This window comes from Equus quagga, chromosome 8 (genome assembly GCF_021613505.1).
Source record: "Equus quagga isolate Etosha38 chromosome 8, UCLA_HA_Equagga_1.0, whole genome shotgun sequence".
Lineage (NCBI taxonomy): Eukaryota > Metazoa > Chordata > Mammalia > Perissodactyla > Equidae > Equus > Equus quagga.
The window spans coordinates 14,667,321-14,688,206 of NC_060274.1; the positions used below are offsets into that span (position 1 = coordinate 14,667,321).

At 39.9% G+C, this 20,886-nt stretch overlaps 1 protein-coding gene across 11 annotated transcripts in view; it reads left to right on the top strand.

The window, feature by feature from the left end:
* SYNE1 (spectrin repeat containing nuclear envelope protein 1) overlaps positions 1-20,886 on the top strand; it is a 446,099-nt gene that overhangs the window by 193,892 nt on the left and 231,321 nt on the right. For all 11 annotated transcript variants that reach the window (XM_046669209.1, XM_046669206.1, XM_046669212.1 and 8 more), the window contains 10 exons: positions 2,499-2,702; positions 3,709-3,916; positions 4,743-4,855; positions 6,166-6,371; positions 7,440-7,595; positions 11,065-11,356; positions 12,172-12,344; positions 14,839-15,148; positions 16,310-16,474; positions 20,454-20,810. In XM_046669209.1, coding sequence (XP_046525165.1) covers positions 2,499-2,702; positions 3,709-3,916; positions 4,743-4,855; positions 6,166-6,371; positions 7,440-7,595; positions 11,065-11,356; positions 12,172-12,344; positions 14,839-15,148; positions 16,310-16,474; positions 20,454-20,810 — 2,184 coding nt within the window. The remainder of the gene's footprint in view (positions 1-2,498; positions 2,703-3,708; positions 3,917-4,742; positions 4,856-6,165; positions 6,372-7,439; positions 7,596-11,064; positions 11,357-12,171; positions 12,345-14,838; positions 15,149-16,309; positions 16,475-20,453; positions 20,811-20,886) is intronic.

Below are 20,886 nucleotides of genomic sequence, written 5' to 3' on the forward strand. Positions count from 1 at the left end.
TATGTATATATATATATGTGTGTGTGTGTATATATATATTCTCATTGTTATCATCATCATAATTCCAAGCAAACGTGGATATTATCATATATGGGGGTTAAAAGATTAACATCTTTAGAATTCCTTCTGCCAGTATTCATAGCATATTTCCAACTCAAATATTATAATAAGATTAGTTCCCTTTTTCCTTGCTAAATTTTGGAAGTAGTATCCAGCTTGCCTCCTGGACCACTTTATGTCTAGACAAGAATAGAAACCACATCCGCGAATAATGATATCCTTATTGAGATTTCACTAATTCATTCACTCAATAACTGGATTTGGAAGGATCACCACTGCAAATCTCCCTTTAAGGCTCTTTAGATGGCACCAATCCACAGGCCAGGGTAGAGCAGTTCTGACCAGAAAACCCGGGCTGCTTCAGTGAGGGAGAGCTAAGAGCAACCAGCTCCGTGGGTCTCTGTTGGCAGCCAGCACCACAGGCTCCAGGCTATATAACAAACCTCTATATTTGTTGCTGACCTCATAGATTTTCTCTACATTTTCTTTCTTCCCTTCTTGCCTTTGTCCCTTATTTACTGATTCTCATTAACCCATCAATCTTGCTTGATCACTATACTTTTTCTCTGACCTGAGACTGTGTATCCATCAGTTATTACCATCGGTGGATTACATGTGACAGAATGTTAGAAGTTTCACCTGAAGCAAAAAGAGGTGAAGGGAGTGCTAATCATATGCAAAACTAAAGGAGGAGAGCTGATGCGTGCCACTTGTGTCAAGGATATAAATGGGCAACAGTTGGACTTTCGCGGAGTCAAGACGGAGGCAGTGTTTTAGGAGACAGCTACTGTTGACTCTGGTTTCTCACACACCCACCCCTACCAATACTGAAGGAAGAGGTGTGGGAGGGCCTGCACTTACCTCAAGCCTCGGGAGAAGGGTTTCAGTGGTCCCACCTGGAGAGTATGACATATGTTCCCTGTTGGCGGACACAGGTGTCTAGTATCTAACTCCCCATGAGAGCCCTAAAGGGTAGGAGACAGGCTAGCTAACTGCTGATGTATTGGCTAAAGGAGAAATGATTATTATTTTTTTTTTTTAAAGATTTTATTTTTTCCTTTTTCTCCCCAAAGCCCCCCGGTACATAGTTGTGTATTCTTCGTTGTGGGTTCTTCTAGTTGTGGCATGTGGGACGCTGCCTCAGCGTGGTCTGATGAGCAGTGCCATGTCCGCGCCCAGGATTCGAACCAACGAAACACTGGGCCGCCTGCAGCGGAGCGCGCGAACTTAACCACTCGGCCACGGGGCCAGCCCCAGAGAAATGATTATTTTGAGTGGCCTGCATCGCAGAGTCATCTGGGGTGAATGCTAGAGAGTGACCTCTGACCCAGAAGTGAGTTTTGAGAGGAAAGGAAAGAAGAGAGCAACAGCCTGTGGATATCTTAGGTTATCAAAGAGAGCTTTCTGGGGGATGACAGGCCTCAGCCTTGAGAAGTTAAAGAGATGCCCACAGGCTGCGGAAGGAGAAAGTAAAGAGTCAGAGAAGAGTGCATCACTTGCATCTAGGGAACTCCAGGAGGAAGTCGCAGAGGTGAGGAGAGTTGCAGAAAAGCCAACAGGCTAAGGCCCATGAGAGGAAAGAATGTGAAACGTTGCCTGGCCTAGGAGCACAGAGGCCAGCTCCCAACAGTTGTCAAAAAACTTCAGAGCCCCTCACCCACCTCTCTTCTGTCTGAGCCTGCAGGGGTCAGGAGCTGTAGAAAGTGGGGGAATAGAAATAAAGTGAAGAAAGACAAAAAGAGGCACGCGGCCCCTTTCTCCACTGCGGGCTTCCTGTTTGCAGCTGAGATAAAAGCGTGAACTTTAAGTTAACTTTATGTGCAAAGTTCTGATTAGTAAATGCGCCTGGATGCTTTAATTATGAAATTGAAACTGTTTGCAATTTATCGTGATTGTAAGTCCTTTTATTATCTGTGGGGCCAGGGAAGTCAAGGTCCTCCTGAACTAAATCATCCAGGAGGAGTGAAGATCTAGCCTCCCTGAATATTTAAAAGTGGGAGACACAAGTAAAATTGCTTTATGAGAGCATCTGATAGTGGTGTTTGTCCAAAGTAGTGGTTACATCAGAGCAAAACACGCATGAGCATTTCCCGGAGAGATTGAAGAGCAGCCTTTTTGTGACCACCTTGCTAACTCTGTGTGGGTCTGGACCTGCTTTTGGAACATGGCATCTCGCATATTCCCTGCGACCTCAGCTGAAACTTCCACTTTAATGTCCAATGTTAACCGCAATCCTCACTCTTTCCATTTTCCCATCAAAGTGTTTGGCGACTTATACCCACTGGTTTTCCTGCTTAGAAAAGTTGAATTAGCATCCGTGGTTAGGCTTATGTGGTTTTTTTTTTTTTTTTCACAATTAAGATGCACACAATTGGAATTCCTACTGAATGAGTGTTCTGGTTTTCACAGATTTTAATGAAATCTTACTTTATGGTTAGTTTATAGAGGCAGACTTAAGGCAGAAACTGGAGCATGCCAAAGAAATTACCGAAGAAGCAAAAGGAACCTTGAAAGAGTTCGCTGCTCAGAGTACACAGGTGGAGAAATTTATTAATGACATAACAACCTGGCTGACAAAACTAGAAGAATCGTTGATGAACTGTGCCCAAACTGAGACTTGCGAAGGGTTGAGAAAGGTGAAGGTAGGTCATAAACTATTATTAAGTGTTTATACTTCAGTTGAAATATTACTTCTCCTCATTTGTGGTTACTATAATCAAGATATAACCTCTGCTCTCAGTTACCCATGTCACCACTAGACCGACTAATTCATGATATGGGACGTGGGAAAGTAAGTAACAGGTGGAGAAATGAATGCAGGTGGTAAGAAATCAAAGATGAATAATCTAAAATCAGAAAGCATGCGTTGCTGTAGGCCTGCTCATAGGCCGTGCTTCTTCATATTTTTTTAGTAAAAGGGTCGAACCTATAGAAGAACTGTTTGAATTTCCCTGAATTTTCAAACTTGAATGCCAAATAGTTTTTCATACTTTATTTTTGTTGGTCAGTATGACTACTTTCATCTAGAGAAGGATATATTTTTTTAAAAAGCTGCTGAGAAGACATTCCACTTCCATGTCATCTGTTCATGTTTATAGATGACATTTCTGATCCACTGTCTTTAAAGCTTGTATTGTAAGTTGACTTTTCAGGATAGATAATCTGTTTTCTTTCAACATATTTTCTTACTATAGTTGAGACTGAGGACATATGTTTTTAAATTAACTACTGGTGCTTTTGGTAGGGCCTCTGACCTTGAAACAAAGCCCAAGTGGCCTATTGAAGAATGCGAACTTAGGAGGGTGACTCTATTAATAATTTCTAATCAATTGACTCTACCAAAGGTCATGGGCTCGAATCTGTAAGGACTTGTTTGATTTGCTTGAAATCCTAGACTATAACCCAAATCTTCCTAGCTGTCTCCCAACAGGTATTCACAGTTGTTCCTAAGGAGAACTGGGCAACTTTCTGAAAGTGTCAACACAGATCTATCACAAATACTGAAAAAAATCCCACAAGAATGTAAACATTACTGAGTGGATTTCAACAGCATCAATTTCAGATTCAAACAAAGTGCCATAGTGGAGTAGCTGAAGTATTTCTCTTGAATGTGGTGGATATCCTTCATGGCATGCTTTTATTCTACAGGAAATACAAAAAGAACTCCAAAGTCAGCAAAGCAACATCAGCTCCACCCAGGAAAATCTCAACAGCTTGTGTCGCAAGTACCACTCAGTTGAGTTGGAGAGTCTGGGCAGTGCAATGACCGGGCTGATAAAGAAACATGAGGCTGTGAGCCAGTTGTGCTCCAAAACACAGGCCAGCCTTCAGGATTCTCTGGAAAAACATTTCAATGGTGAGCTCTGACAGGCCTTAGCGTCAATGGTTTGTTTACGAGAAGGAATCCAAACGAAATGCTGCCTAGAAACCGCCAGCAAAAGTTTGGGAAAACTTCCCACAAGAATATAATTTTAAATTTGTTTGAGAGTGGAGATTTGAGCAATAGAAGGATTGTGCACGGACTCTCACCATCAGCAGAATTCTTCCTCTTTCTCCCCAGAAAGTAGGAATCCACCATTTTGATGATTCTGAATTTCATCTGGGTTTTCTTTTATTTGTGTGGAAAATTACTTCCACTGCTGTGATGAAATGATGCAGTAAACTCAGGTGTTAGGAGAGGTCATGAAACGGCACAGCCATATAATCCAGGAAATTGCTGTCATATGTTCATGACACAGCTTCCCACACCATGTGCCTATGCTCTGATGCAGACACATAATGACTTTCTAGGTCAGCTTCGTGGACGGAGGACAGAGGAGATGGTTTCTCCTTTGCCATAAAAATGGCTTTGTCACCTCTAGAGCATTTCTTGCCTTTTACTCTTACATATTCAGACAATTAATTATCTTTCTTTACCAAAAGAAAGAAACACAATGGGAAATCAGACATTCCTGGAATACGAATATCTTTTCTATCTTTTCTTTGAGATACTTTCTCAATTTTGCCATGAACAGTCATGATTGTGGACCGTGCTGTACTATTTTCTATATTATTGTTATTATTTTCTTTGTGGAATATTTTGGAAGGCAAGATGCTAAAGGCCAGAATTAATTCATTATGGTAATCCTGGATGCTTATTCAATGTGTTGGATTTTTTTTTTCTCATTTTTACTACTTTCAAGAGTCTATGCGGGAATTTCAAGAATGGTTTTCTGGAACAAAGGAAGCAGCAAAAAAATCATCTGATAGAACTGGTGACAGCAAAGTTCTAGAAGCAAAGCTCCATGATCTCCAGGTACAAAAGCTGGAAGGAAGCACTTTTTCTTCTTCTCCATATGGTACTCAAGTGCCCTCAGGTCAGACCTAAATCATCTCTTTTGCCAAATCTTCTTTTATTATTCAATATGTTTTTTCTTCCATAACAGAATTAGATTTCTTGACTCATAAGGAGATGGGCAATATGAATAGTAACTTGAAAAACTCAGGTAGAACTCCAGAATTTCTAGATCCCTTCCTCTCTCTTCTAGCCTGTTGACCATTCTTTGGAATTTATTCAAAATTAAATCTAGTTTGAATTTTTATAGCAGTAAAATTATAGATAATTATATCTATTTTATATCAGGATCGCATGGAAGAGTTTTAAAAAGAAGACCTGGCTTGTGTTTTTTAATAACTGATGATCTACATTCAGAGCTGGGATATATTCAAATTAAAGCAATAGCTATTATAGGTTTTATTGGTTTTACTGACTGGAAAACGTATGACTTCAGAAAGGAGAAGCCATTGTGAAGTAGAATTAAGCAACAATTGACAGAAGGCTAGGTTCAAATTAGGTTTTAGCCAAGTTTTTCAAGTGGCTCGTCTGAGCAAAGCACTGTGTTAAGCATTGTATAAAAAAAAACTTTTAAAAATGAGGGACATGAGGATTTTGTGTCTGAATGGGTGATGACAATTATGTAGATAATTCATTAATAGGGTAGGAACATCATTATAATAAAGGAAGTGGTTTTGCAGGAAGCAGGGTGAGTTTAAGCTTGAGATGCAGTGGAACTCCACAAAGAAAAGTCTGAGTGACAATTGCAACACAGCAGTACTGAGATTCTTTTGCTCTGTCGAAGCTATGCCCATGCATGTGGTCTTTCCCAAGGGAGAGGTGCATACCAAGAAAAGAAAGGATCTGAAGTCAGGGCTTTGTGAGCAGAGTGGATCAAAGGAGGAGGGGAGGGCTGGAGGCGGCTAACCAGTTAGAAGATGACACTAACCCTATGAGGAGGTGTGGCCTGGGCGAGGCTGGGGCAGTGAGAATGGGGAGAGACTGAGAACAAGACCTTGATGAAAACCTCCTCATTTCCAGGTCACCGCTGTTCACAGCTTGTCCTCAGTGGTTCCACTGACTGGCAGGCACCATGCTCCATTATGAGCCTTGACTATGTCCAATTGTGTACACCGTTCTCCCTCCAGCTTTGTCAAAGGCTTTCTTCCTTTGGGCTCTGTCTGTCTCCTCTTGCTCCACTGTCTCAGCTCAGAATTGTAATTCATGCTCCCATGCACCAGGGTCTCTGCATCATAGCAGATATTTCGTATTACCTTTATTTCCCCAAACAGAACATTTTGGATTCAGTCAGTGATGGGCAGAGCAAGCTTGATGCCGTGACTCAAGAAGGACAAACTTTGTACGCACATGTGTCTAAACAAATCGTCAGTAGCATTCAGGAACAAATTACAAAGGCTAATGAAGAGTTTCAAGCGTTTCTGAAACAATGCCTTAAAGACAAACAGGCTCTTCAAGACTGTGCTTTAGAACTTGGGAGGTAGGTTGTTTTGATAAGTGTAGATTTCATCATACACAGAATATATTTTCAAAGATTTAGTGGAAAACCATTGTGAACAAAGAAGTAATCTTTGCAATTGTGAGTTTAAATAATGATAAGCTTTGACCTTGAGTACAGGTTCATACTAGGACAATAATTGAATGCTTGGACTCTGATGGTATCATTTGGCTTTATTTTCTATACAGAAAAAGAAAGGAATTATATTCATTAGTAATTGTAAATGGCATAAATGCATGTTTGTTTTTTTTTTTTGTCTATTTGGCTAACTCAAGATATTAGAGTTTTGACATCCAGGTTTTAGATTATCCAAGAGTTTTCCTTGTGTTCATTTCTGCTGGGTTGGAGCCATGGCAGAAAACGCCTACTGAATTTCTGTGAATCGAGATTCCAGTCAGGATGCTATGTCAATAGGGATAAATATAAAATTAGAAGGAATCAAAAAACCTTGTTACTAGGGGAAAAAAGATGTCAGTATCATTAAAATGCCTTTCTGGTGGCAGAGTAATTTGCTGACTCCTGTCCAGCTTTCTTAGAGAATTTACATTGCTTTAAAAACTTAGAGACCTTGTGCTCATGGGCCTTATTCATATCCCAGTAAAATACAAACATGACTGAAAATCCACATAAGATACAAGCAAATTAAGATACAAGAAAGACACAGAGATGACTTTCTCTTCTTTTCCCAGGGCTTCCACTGACCCACTTATCCACTGACCCCAATTCAGAGTCTTTGTAGTAAGATATGGAGTTAAGTGCATATTGACATGGGGATGAAATTGTGCTGGTAATTACCAGCTGTGATTACCAGGAAATCAAGTCAGCAAAATAGGGTGATTCTTTTTCTGTGTAGATCTCAAAAGAAATTTCCATGATTTGTCATTTTTTTATTGAAATAAGTGATAATTTCAATGGGCTTATTGTTGAGTTTTCTTCCATACTTGAAAACTCATGCAATCTTAATTGTCATAGCTATTGTTACCTCAGATATTAGAATTTATTTATTATAATGGGCACATAATTTCTCTAAGGTATCTTCCTTTTCTTTAGTTTTGAGGATCAGCACAGAAAACTGAACTTATGGATCCGTGAAATGGATGAAAGGTTAAGTACAGAAAATTTAGGAGAGAGTAAACAGCACATTCCTGAGAAGAAAAATGAAGTCCATAAAGTTGAAATGTTTCTGGGAGAACTCCTGGCTGCAAGGTATGGTACAGAAATGGGCTGGGTCCTTTCCCTACCCGCATGTCATTGGTTGGTTGGTTGGTTATTTGGTTTGATTGTTGGTTGGTTGGTTGATGCGTGCTGGTTCTATGTTCATATCCCTGAATGTCTAGAATACAAATGGTTGTGCAGTGTTTTTTATGGCAATGAGGTATTTTCCAGAGAGCACACGGATGGAAGTAAGGAGCTGATCTGCATCGCAGTTCCACCTCCCTTTGCTCAACAAATTGGGCAGGTCACTCATTTCCTTTACTTATTGATATTAGCCTTTAAACATTGTGTTAGTAATGCTGTAATTTCCTTTTAGGGGTTATCATAAGGATCTATTAAGATAAGATAAAGCTGATTTGAAGAATAGAATACCACAAATGCACAGTGATTATAAAGATACTCTTCATTTACAAAAATAATGCTATCGACCCCAATTTCCATATACTATTCGCACACTTCAGCCTCCAGTTCCGTTTCCAATACACTCCATCCTCCTAATATTCTTAGTAAAGCCACAGGTACAGTCATTCAGTCTGACTGTCCTGGAGGTTCCTCTGCTCCACTGCAGTGTTTGTCTCCTCATTTCTTCCCTCCTGGGCCAACGTTTCTGGCTCCTTTCCCAGGCAAAGTTCGCTGACCTATGCTTTTGACTCCACTACCTTGAGGGCTCTGCTTGCTAAGTTCATGCTCCACCTCTGGCATTTTTAGTTGCCTCATTGGAACTCTTCCATCAAAAGATAGAACACCCTCATCAGGAGAGTGCAGCTTGACGCCACACCCCTTACCTGTCCTCTTCAAGAGCAGATGCTCTCATCTGTGACGCAGCACAGCTAGCACCCAGCCCGCTTAATGAGACAAATCAGCCACAGTGATCAATTGAATAAAAATTGCCTGATTCAGATCATGCGTGTTCCGTGTTTCTGCCGAGTCCTCTTTTCGGTCAAACATACTTAAGTATTCCTTGTCTTAAAAAACAAACATGCAAACAAATGCACAAACAGAACCCATATCCACAACAGTTGTTGATGTGCTGGTTTGACGACTGTTATAAAGTTTTCCTGGAATGCCTTGGTCCCATTCCTGTGGGCCCTGACTGTAGAGTAAACAATTTATGGACTCGAGGCAACCCAAGCCCAACAGTGAGTCCCTCGAGGCCAGGGACCTTCAGGTCTGTATCATCCTTACATTCGTATTGTCTGTTATGGTGCCAGAAAAATAGAAAATATTTGCTGGATTGACTGAATAATAGCATCGTTCTAGCTATATAACTTTCTGAAAATTACACTGCACTTTCTTTGCTTTTTAGATCTTGACTCTGGTCTGGAGACAATATAACGTGGCCGGACCTGCTTCTCTCCTCCTTCCAAACTTTTAAGATGACTTTATTACATATTACAGACATATGACTTTACTACCCTGGAGAAAGTGGCCTGAATACCCTTCATCACCAAATTCAATGTTTTTCTTTACTGCCCATTGTTTTTCTAATAATTGCAGCTTTTTGACCTTGATAAGCATGCACTCCTTCTTGAACTGTTACTCTCTGGTATTCTGGAATCCCAGAACCAGATGCTAAGAATCTTAGGTGTGTTTGCTCCCAGCTTATTTCTAACTGGCTGCTTCTCCAGACAATCCTAATACACTCTGCTGGTCCCTCAGGTTATCCGGCTGGGTCACCTTGATACCGAGCAATGAGCTTGCCCTGCTCACTGCAATCTGAGCCAATTAACCACAATGATTTAGAGAATAAGAAAGGAAGTTTAATTAGATTAGCCAGCAAATCAGAAGACAGGTGACTAATATCTCAAAAACCCATCTTCAAGGATTACAGAATCTTGAGGCAGTTATGTAGAGAAAATGAGCAGTAATGAGAGGGTTTCCTTCAGGCATGGTGGACTCCAGGGTCTTTCATTGTTCCCTTCTTCTGTCAGCTGTGATAGATGCCTTGTTAGCTGTGTTTCCTACCTGTAGCGTGTTCCTGGAGAGACACTCATAGAACAAAGTTTTAATTTATCAAGCTATCAGGGAGCACATGCATAAGTGAGAGGCCATAGATTAGGAGAGCATGTGAAGTTTTTAGAGTAGGTGCAGGGCAGCAAGTAGTCACACACAGAGGAGAGGCTGGGGCCAATTAGCGAAACAAGATGGCCTCACTTTTGTTCACTTACAACCTGACTTTCTTATTGCTTGCTCCTCTCAGTCTTGTGGATTTTTTTCATCATAATATTTCCAGTACTTCAAATATTTTGGGGGGATATGCTGTACCTTGTAGTTTTAAAAGGACCCCAGTCTTGAGAATCATTGAATTTTAACATCCATTCAGCAGTTCTCTGGTAGTAACAGGTGATATCTGTTGTCCTGAATTATTAAACTCACGTCGTTGCTTAAGCCACCTCCTTGTCTCACCAGACTACAACTATAAGAAATGTATTTTAGAGCAGATGTAATATTATATGTCTTATTTATCTCCCGAAGGCCCATAGGATGCTGGTACATAGTAGCTGCTCAGGAAAAAATTGAGACATTGTAGGAGACAGGCTTCATATTCTTTTTCTTGTACTCACAACAGTTTGTGTTCAGACATCTGCACTCTCCATTCTGGTATCCCAGGCATTTCCTGATAGATGTACTGATCAGACTTCAGAACAGGATAAAGCCAACCCAGACACACATGATTCCGTTTTTCCTCGTCCTGATTAACATAACTCCAAACTGAGATGAGTAAATTCCCTCAGATACAACGAGGAAACCCAGAAGCACCCATAAAATGGCCTTTTCAAAGAAACTTTTTGTTTTAGCTTTATTTCTGCCAGTCGTTGTGTTGGGTCCTGGGGATAGGAGTCAAATGTGGTAGCTTTGGCTTCTAGAAGGCGAAAGCCTTGTGGATGGAGACAGGCAGGGTGTATGAGGTAGCAGGGCAGAGGCCACATGGAAGAGGGGTCCCATGCTCTCTCCTCTCTCTCAGGGCTTCCTGATGCCTCCTGGAGATGTGAGGCCTGTTCTGAGAGTTGAAGAGCCAGCCAGGAAAGAAGCAGAGGAGAGCGGAACAATTTTCATGAAGGAGAAATCTCCTTGTATATACAAAAGAGCAGAGTGTTTGGGGGAATTTCAGGCAGCTATTCAAGGTTAGAGCATTAAATAGGAACGGAGAGATGCTAGAGATGAGCCTGGAGAGGCAGGCCCTGGCTATTTTCTGAAGTGAACTCCTAGTAATACACTGGGTGTGGATTTAGGCACAGCACAGATTGAATCAAATCCCCAGATGTATGTTGACTGCAGTCGGAGAAACCATAGAGAATGCAGGTAGCCAGCCAGGTCCCCAGAATCTTCATTTTAAAGGCATGTCAGCTGTGAGCTCTTGTCTGGTTTCTGGTTCCTGCTCCAGTATCAACATTCATTTGTCGCTCCCCTGCACTCCCGAATGTCAGAATTAAATTTTGTTTTTTTCCGTTTTCTTTAGAGAGTCTCTTGATAAGCTTTCGCAGAGAGGGCAGGTTCTCAGCGAAGAAGGCCACGGTGCTGGGAAAGAGGGACGCCTGTGCTCCCAGCTCCTCTCTAACTACCAGAACTTGCTTAGGATGACCAAAGAGAAACTGCGAAGCTGCCAGGTGGCCCTGCAGGAGCACGAAGCCCTGGAGGAGGCGCTGCGGAGCATGTGGTCCTGGGTGAAAGACGTTCAAGACAGGCTGGCCTGTGCAGAGAGCACCACTGGGAGCAAGGACACCTTGGAGAAACGGCTGTTACAGATCCAGGTGCGTGTGGCACCGGCCAGACACCCACAACTTCGGAAGACAGATTTGATTAGATTCACAAATGTTTGAGTTGGGTCCTGCTTGTTCTGTGAGCCTCTAAATGAGGATTATGTGGGCAAAGTAGAGAGCCTGGGCAAAAAAGATATGGAGGGGTCATTTTTACTCTATGTAAAGGAATGTTTTTGTTTTAGTAACTTTGAAATCACTTTTAATGTCATTTAGTGAATATTCAGCCAATGTTATGGAATGGCTACTTTACTCCAAGCACTGTGCAAGCTGCTGGGAATATAGAGATAGATGCTAGTCCTTGCTTTCTAGGAGTTGACAGTCTAACAAGAGAGACCAACGTGTGCATTGTTACCTGCAGTATAACGTTTATACAGGGATTGAAGCGATCAGGTGTGTTTAAAACACAAAAGAGATCACCAACCCAGACTGCAGTCAGTGAAGGTGACCTTGAAAGACAGCAATTAGCCAGGCAATGGAGGTAGGGGGACTGTTAGGTTTTTCACAAGTGTGTCTTTATTTCCAAAATAATTTTATTTACTCTGAAACCGAATTGAATATCGTTCCAGTTTCTATGCTAGTGGCCCAAAGTTTTCCAAGAATTTAAATTGGAGTTAATCTTTGACTCCGAGGTTCCTGATATGTAATGTTTAAGTAAAGTATTATAGTGCAAAAGGATGCAGAGTTCGTTGTTTTTATCTTAAAGTTAGTAAGGTCTTCCCTACCTTAATTCTCATGGGAAACTTAACATTTTTGAAAATATCAGGTGTTAATAATCCCACTCACAAGTATTCATTCTTCCCTTATAGGATATTCTCCTGATGAAGGGTGAAGGAGAAGTTAAGTTGAACATGGCCATTGGCAAAGGGGAGCAGGCCTTGAGAAGTAGCAACAAAGAAGGTCAGAAGGTGATTCAGACTCAGCTACAGACCCTCAAAGACGTGTGGGCTGACATCATGAGCTCTTCTGTCCGTGCTCAGAGGTACAGAGACTGTTTTTAGTGTTGATTTGCCTAAATAAAGCCCAGAGGTTTAGTAAAATGATGGAGCAGTGCTGAGGCTGTCCTGTGTAGAGTTACCAAGCGTATCATTTTAGCTAGTTGTATGCATGCCTGTCTTTGCCTACATTGTCTTTTCCCTAAGGACTGGTGTGTGTGATGTTTACATCTCCCATAATATCTCACATGGAATCTTGCACACAATGTGGGCTCAGTAAAATATCTATTTTCAATTCATCAAAGGAAGGATATATGGTCTTTAATAACTTTAAGCTTTTTAAAGGAACATACAGGAAATTAATTTGTTGGCAAGTGTTGAGCTTAAGAACAAATCTTTTTTCTCAATTCAAAGTAATGTCACCCACTTTAGGGTTGAGGAAATGTGTGGGGCATTTTTGATTGTCACAGTGAGGGGGTATCCTGGCATTTAGAGACTGAGGCCACAAGAGCTAAGGTCCTACAGTGTGTGGGACATTCTCACCCAACCATTGACCCACTCAGAATCCCCGTAGAGGCTCTGGTGAGAAGCCCGCACCAGATGCTGATGAGAAAGGAGAGAAGGTACCGACTGTTAGACCAGGTGGTGGTGGTGCTGCTACATTAACGAGTGGAAGATCTTTGCCTTCCTCCCTCGTCTCAGAGTATCCACAGATGATCTGGCTGGCTTGTCAGACAAATGACCTTCGGTCAGAATGGTACTGAAATACGTTCCAGGAGTTATATTCTGAAGTTATATATGCTTTTAGGTCACTGAAGACGTGCATGCGCAATACAATAATAATCAATAGATGAATAAAAGATTCAAGTGCATCACAAAACAAAACAAAAAACACTGCAATGTAAACAATGAGCCATGAGTACCACTAAAATTTGAGAGGTTAGGTTTTGTTCTTTTCTTTTAATATAGAGCACAGGTGGTGACTCCCAAAGTCAGTAGGACTTTTAATCTTAGTAATAACTCATAGTGGTCAGCAAAGAAAAAAAATCAGTTCCTATGGTTTTATTATCCTGTATAGTTGGCTGCTGGAGCATGAACTAAACTTCCCAAAGCTTGGCCACAGGCCAGCTTCATACAAGTGAACAGGAACATGGGTGAATGTTTTTTGGATGTTAGGACAAAATGTTAAATACAAGAAGAAGATTCAGACCCTTGACTCTTCTTTCAGCAAGAAATTAAATTCGACAGCTATATATTGAGCAGTAGCAATGTTCAAATTGTGTGCTAAAATAATGAAGCAAAACAAAGTAGTTTTTTCCCTCTGAGTGTTTAGAAGTTAGAGTAGGATACAGTCCAAAAAACTCTGACTCAGATTGTGTTACTAAGACACTGTGGACTGTAGGAGAACACAGGGCCTGGGGTGGCTTCTGGCAGGCGAGATTGATTTGGGGTTTCTAGAAAATCCTTTGAGGAAAGAAGAGGACTTTGAGGCATGAATGATGAGGTTCCTATTGATGCAAAAGGAACAAGTTGAACAAATGCTAGAAGTATATTTACCAAAGATATAACTCCAGGATCATAGGACTGCATGCAAAGGAGGCTGGGAGTGGTCACTGATGATAAGTTTAGAATAGTTTGTAAAGCTGAATAATTTAAAATTTTAAAATGCCAGCCTGGAGTGCCTTTTACTTGACTCTCTGAAGAGTTGTCTTCTTGACTATTACATTTGTGACTGTATTTCTTATATTATAAATATATTGAGTCTTCATTCTTTCATACATTCAACACTAAACATTGTGCATATATGTATCCTTAGGTGAAAATCAATCTAATGATATTATTTACCTAGAAAGAATACCTTACATTTTAAATTCCAGTCAATAAGTCATTACAATCTGATTTTAATAAGATAAACTGAGCCTGAGAAAATTAAGAATTGGGGCTGGCCTGGTGGCGCAGTGGTTAAGTGTGCATGTCCCACTTCACTGGCCCGGGGTTCACTAGTTCGGATCCCAGGTGTGGACATGGCACTGCTTGGCACGCCATGCTGTGGTAGGCATCCCACATATAAAGTAGAGGAAGATGGGCACAGATGTTAGCTCAGAGCCACCCTTCCTCAGCAAAAAGAGGAGGATTGGCAGCAGTTAGCTCAGGGCTAATCTTCCTCAAAAAAAAGAAAAATTAAGAATTGATATACATTAAATGAAATTTAATTGATGATAACCCAGTGCTTATTTTTAACAACACAACACATAAATTTGTCCGTTCACTTAGGACAGTTAGCATCTGGAAGACAAATCTCCATATGCATATATGACTACAACATCTTACTTCAAATGTGGACGTGGATTCACTTTCATTTGAAGAAACTCTGTTGTGGCTTGGTGAAGTAGTGTTTCTCCCTGCACTTAAGAGCAGCATTTTCATCACTTACAATAATATTCAGTAAAATGGCTTATGTGGATGCCGTGTCCTCATAATTGGTTTTTCAGTAAAGATATCAAGATAACTTATTTTTATAATATGTGACATTAATTCTAGCACTTTAGAGGCTGTGATTAGCCAATGGAATGACTATCTAGAATGGAAAAACCAGTTGGAGCAGTGGATGGAATTAGTGGACCAAAAAGTGGAACATCCCTTGAAAGCGCAGCCAGGTCTGAAAGAGAAGTTCGCCCTTCTGGACCACTTTCAGTCCGTCGTGTCTGAGGGGGAAGAACATGCCCAAGTCCTGCACCGCCTCATCACAAAGTCCAGGGAGCTCTGCCTGAAGACTGAGGACGAGTCTTTCAAGGAAGCAGCTCAAGAGGAACTGAAAACACAGTTCAATGATATAATGACTGTTGCCAAGGTTAGTGCTTTGTATTGAGGAAAGAACTTCAAGGCTCAGGTAAAGAATAGGCTATGGGTTAGATTATTGGAGAATTGGCTGCTCTAAAACTATTTGTACATTTAGTGAACTATTATTATGTAAATATCATTTCTCAGCTGCAGATGCCCATGAAGTTTTCTCTTTCTGTAATCTTGGGATTATTTTTTATTCTTTGTTTTTTGACGTTCACTTAGAATGTTAGTCAACCTGTTTCTTTTCTTTGTAAGATTGTCTGAGTCTCAAATATCAGTGTTTGAAGTTCTTTTTCGTTTGCTGCCACTTATAGTTGTTGTGTTAAATGTAAGTTTATTTAGCTCCCAGATTTCAGTCATGTACTAAGTTTTTCATTCATTTCCCATCTTAGTAAAAACTGCATTTTTGTATTCTCCAAGATGTAGGCTCCTTCATGTAATATCAAGATTATTTTTAATTCTCTATCTGAATCTTTACTTTCTTTTGTATATTTGTGACAATGTTAAAATAAGGGAAAGGTTTTTCTTTCCCTTTCTTGGTTTTCCTTTTGGGAACTCTCTTTATATTATTTCTACTACAATTATTAACATATGTGTTAGTTTATGTTAATTTTTGCCTTGGCAATGATTAAGAGCTATGCCTCTGGAGTCAAAAAGACCTAAATATGAATTCTGACTTTGGTATTTTTTTGGACACATGACTTTGGGCGTGTTACATAGGCTCTGTAACCCCTGTAAGTGTCCTTTCCTGTAAAATGCTGATAATGATAGCATTTACAAGACAGAGCTGTTGTGAGGATTAAATGAGCAAATGAATTTAACATGCTGAGCAGAGTGCTGTACACAAAACCAACACAAATAATGGCTTAAATAATAAGAATAGTTATTATAATTATTAAGTGGATTATTAGAGATGTTAGTCAGCATTCATTAAGCATAGATTTTCATGCAAAGCTGGACAGAAGTAAACTTATAGCAAAAAATGGTTTCTTCCTCAAAGTCTTTCAGTCTAATTAAGATTTGATATTTTTATTTTAAGACATTAAACATAGAGAAAATTCGAGAATAATGAAATCTTCTGAGATCACTATATCAGACCTGTTGTCTTGTCTGATTTCACATTGTCAATAGTGACTACAGTTAAAATAACCTTTTCTTTGTTTGCCAGGAGAAAATGAGGAAAGTGGAAGAGATCGTGAAAGACCATCTAATGTATTTGGATGCAGTCCAGGAATTCACAGATTGGCTCCATTCAGCAAAGGAGGAACTTCACCGGTGGTCAGATATGTCTGGAGACTCATTAGCCACCCAGAAAAAGTTGTCTAAAATTAAGGTCAGAAAATAAATAGATATTGTAACTTCATCGTTTCATTGGTTCTTGAGTACGACATACCTGTGATGACAATTCTTTGGATAAGATTCTTTTATTCAAAATGTTTCCTTCCTATTTTCTATTTGTTGGTGTTTATTACCTTGCACCTCACCAATTCTAAACATAAGTAAGAGAAAAAAAAGAATCCAAAACACTTTGCACTTGTAAGCAAGATGGAACATTTTCTATGTTTTCTTCTGTATGCAAGTGTACTTATTGCTGTAGTATGAGAGGCTATGAAATATCTGCTAGCTTGGTAGGCTCAAAGAACTGGATACTATTTTCAAGCACAGTGGAAGAAAAGTTTATAAAGTAATTCAGTTAAATGTATTTGAACAATAACTTGGAAATGTCATTCTAGATGTTTTATTCTGCTTTCCTAGCCAACAGTATGACAACAAAAGGGAAAACATTTAAAGACATTTATAGGACATTAACATTAACATCTAGTTTGCTCCTTATAAGGACAACTTAAAGCTTAGAAATTCACACATCTGAGGGAGTCAGAGATCTTAGCGTCTGTTAGCATATTTCTAGTTGCTTGAATATTAAATTGCAATCATTTCCCCTCTGTGGAAGATAATTGCCTTTAATCTAAAAATTAAGCAATGGTGAAATCCTCAATGGCTTAATTTTAAATGAGAAATGTTGATGATAAATAGTGTAATTATGGTCAGAAATTTAAGACTCAAACTGTGTTCTGAATCCCTGGAGATCAGAACATAAAAATCATAGTTAATGATAACAATAATGACTATATTTTGTGAGTTTACTTCTAAGTGCTTATCTTATTTAAATCTTATGATGACTATGTAGGTTTTAAATGAGATAATCACATAAAGTCACTTTTTGTTTTTATTATCTTGTGATTCTTTCAAATACTTCTTTGACACATTTCTCAGTAATATTTTAATTTATTCATCCATCTATCCATCCACCCGTCTACCCATTTATTCAATCTGTGCTCTGCATCTTTCAAGGAGCTCACAGTGTTGAAAGGAAATGCACAAACTGATTTTTATAAAATGATATACCAAGTGTAATGATAGCTTGCTATACTTTTAGAGTTTGGGCTCTGAGCACAGAGACCCAGTGCTGCATCCTGCTTCTACTGATTGGTTAGCTGTGTCTTTGGGCAAGTCACTTAATGTCCTCAAGCCTCAATCTCTTAATTGGAAAAATAAGAATAACAATAGTACCTGCCTCATAAAGTAGTTCTGAAGGCTAAATTAACTCATACACATAAAACATTAGCATCAGGCTTGACACGTAGAATGCATTCAATAAGATCCAGTGGATTTGGTAAGTGAGTGATTTAATTGGCTATGGAGTGACAATGTGGGAAAAGTCAAGGGCGATGGTGAAGACTTTACCTAGAGTCAACAGAGCTATCTCCATCTGAGGAAAACAAGTACATGCAGAGGAGATGGGTTACAGAGGAGGAAAGATGGTGAGTTTAATTGTGCACAGATGGGATTTGAACTGTGATGTGGTGATATCCAGGAGGCAGTTGAATGTTCAGGTCTGAATTTCAGGTTAGGAAGCTGGATCAAAGACATAAGATTGGAGCGATCAGCATATAATTTGTAGGTGAAACCATCAGAGTCGATGAAACCAAGATCAATATATAAAGCAAAGAGAACAATGGGCACAGGACCCAAACCTGGGCACTGTCGATATTTAAGGGGCCACAGAAGAGGGTTTGAAAAGGAGGTGGAGAAAAGAGAGGAGAAACAATTAAAAAAGGAGGACCAGGAAGGTGTGGTCCCACCAAGTCCCTTAGTGAAAGACATGGTCAGCATCACAGAAGCAGCAAGAGGCTGCCATTAAGAGGAGGACCAAAGAATGTCCACTGGACTTGGCAGTTAGGCTATTTGGCTACCACCAAGAGCCATCTGCACAGCCAGATGAGACGAGAAACCAGACTGCATGGATTTAGGAGTGAATGATAGGTTGGAATAAGAGATAGCAAGGATGGACTAATGTCTTGAAATGTCGATGTGAGAAAAATGAGAATTCCTTTACAAAGCTTACTTCCTAGGTTGCCAAATACTCTTTTTTAAAAAATACTTTAAAAATGTAGGAAATATGAAAGAAAGAGCTGGCAGAAAGAAATTGGAATTTGGGAAGGAGAAAGTGAAGGCTGGCAGGGTTGCCTCTCGGAAATCCAGGTCAGGCCTGAATGTAGGCCGATGTGTCAGTGAGGAGAAACCCTGGAGGAAAGACAGAAGCTCCTCCTCTGTCCTTTAATGTCATCGCTCCCCACCTCCAGGGCTAACCGCCGAGTAGGCAACTTCAAGACCAATTGTTTGTGTGTGAGGATATGTGTGTATACATGTGTGTATATGCACAGGATACTTTTAAAGAGTTTACCTACAAGACAAGGAAACATGTCTAAAAGCCATTTCAAAACACTTTAAAATGATGATATCCTCATTCAAAATCTGGGCAAGTAGAATTAGCGATTGCAAATATTGAAATGCCCCATTTTATTGCCAAAGAAAACTAGGATAATGCATTAGAGAGTATTTTGGAAACTGATTTTTGGCAGTTGATACCCCTTGACCTCCAAATTTGAAATCACTCTTAAAGGTAAATTATAAGTATTCAAATTAATAGTTCACATAGCTTTTTTTAAAAAGTTACAATTTTTCTTTATCAAATCACTACTTACTATATGCACTGATAAATAAGGAAGGTTTTTAAAATCCTGCTGCTGAAGGAAGGATGGATACGTTATTAAATGCCAGCTGTGTAAGGATTTCATGTGATGGTGCTTTGGACTACTAAATAACTAAATACCTGTACATGATCTATACTAAAACGTGGCTCTCTTGTATATAACCGTGGAAGATATATTTATTTCAATCTAATATAATGAAATGTGAACTATATTATATAGATGAGTTAAGACATTTTATGCTTAACAATTTATTAAGCATGCTTCATACTTAACACCCATATATTTTCTACACCTGTTAATTTGTAATTGATTTTCTTCTTGAAGTTTTTTTCCCTAATAATCATCTTTTCCTTCTATTTAATCTGGGAGTGAAGTCATACTTTTGTAGTAATTCTAACAGAATCCTGGCTTTAGCAACAGATATGTTAATATATAAAAACCAGATGATGAATTCAGTGAAAGAAATTTCAGCAAAAGAATATATTCTCGGAAAGAGATGTCACTATTTTTCCTAATCAGCAATGCATATTTTAATTTTATCTTGTTGTCCTTTGGAATATTGGTGTGCTTTCGGCCTAAAAGTTATAGCTAAATTGTTCAATTTCTAGTGAGTTTTTTAAAAGTAAAAATAATAGCAATAAATGAACCCAGTCTAAAGATTGCTTTGAACTTTTGATTAAGTCTCTGTGAATTATTCGTTTTAGTTACTATAAAAATGTTTACTTAAGGTGCTGAAGCACTGAAATTGAGCCGGGCTCATTCTTTGGTGGGATGGGTTAGCATGATTCCTCTAGAACAGAAGTGAGATCTAAGCCCCCGTCTTGTGGAAGAAGATGGAATTGGGGTATAGACCACGAGCAGAGCATAGTTCTGCAGCAATCCTCGTTCGCTTGTCTATCAACTTAGGGAGAAATACAGATTCACGTGTTTATGGGAGCAATGCACCACAGGCAAATATTTAAATCAGTGTCAAAACAGTTTCGTATATTCAAACAAAGCCTGATTTCAGGGTCCTGGTTTAGTGTGTTACAGGATGCTGTGAATTCCTCTGCTTATTTTGCCACAAGCCTTGACGCTCACGATGATAATTCTCTGCTATTCTAACTTAGGGGTGGGCGGATGAATTGATTCTGGTTCCTTGTGGCACACTTGCTAAAACTTCCTAGCAGGACAGGGTCCCCCTCTGAACACATTTGGAAACTAGCTGGGCAAGTGACTCACAGCCTTCTCGGTTACCATGGCGATATTCCATTACAGGAGCTGATGGATTCCAGAGAGATTGGTGCAAGCCGCCTGAGCAGAGTGGAGTCTCTGGCTCCTGCGGTGAAACAGAACACAACTGCCAGTGGGTGTGAGCTCATGGACACGGAGATGCAGGCCCTGTGCGCCGACTGGAAGCAGTGGGAAGACAGTGTTTTCCAAACGCAGACCAGCTTGGAGAACCTCGTTAGCCAAATGGCTCTTTCGGAACAGGAGTTCTCAGGCCAAGTGGCTCAACTGGAGCAGGGCCTGGAAGAGTTCAGTGCCCTTCTGACAAGCTGGGCTCAGCAGTTAACTCTCCTGGAAGGCAAGAACACAGATAAGGAAATAGTGGAATGCTGGCAGAAAGGACAAGTAAGTGGGCTTCCTGTTTTCTACTGGTGGTTATGCTAAAATTGTTGTTTGGGTCTCATTGATGCTAAAATAATCC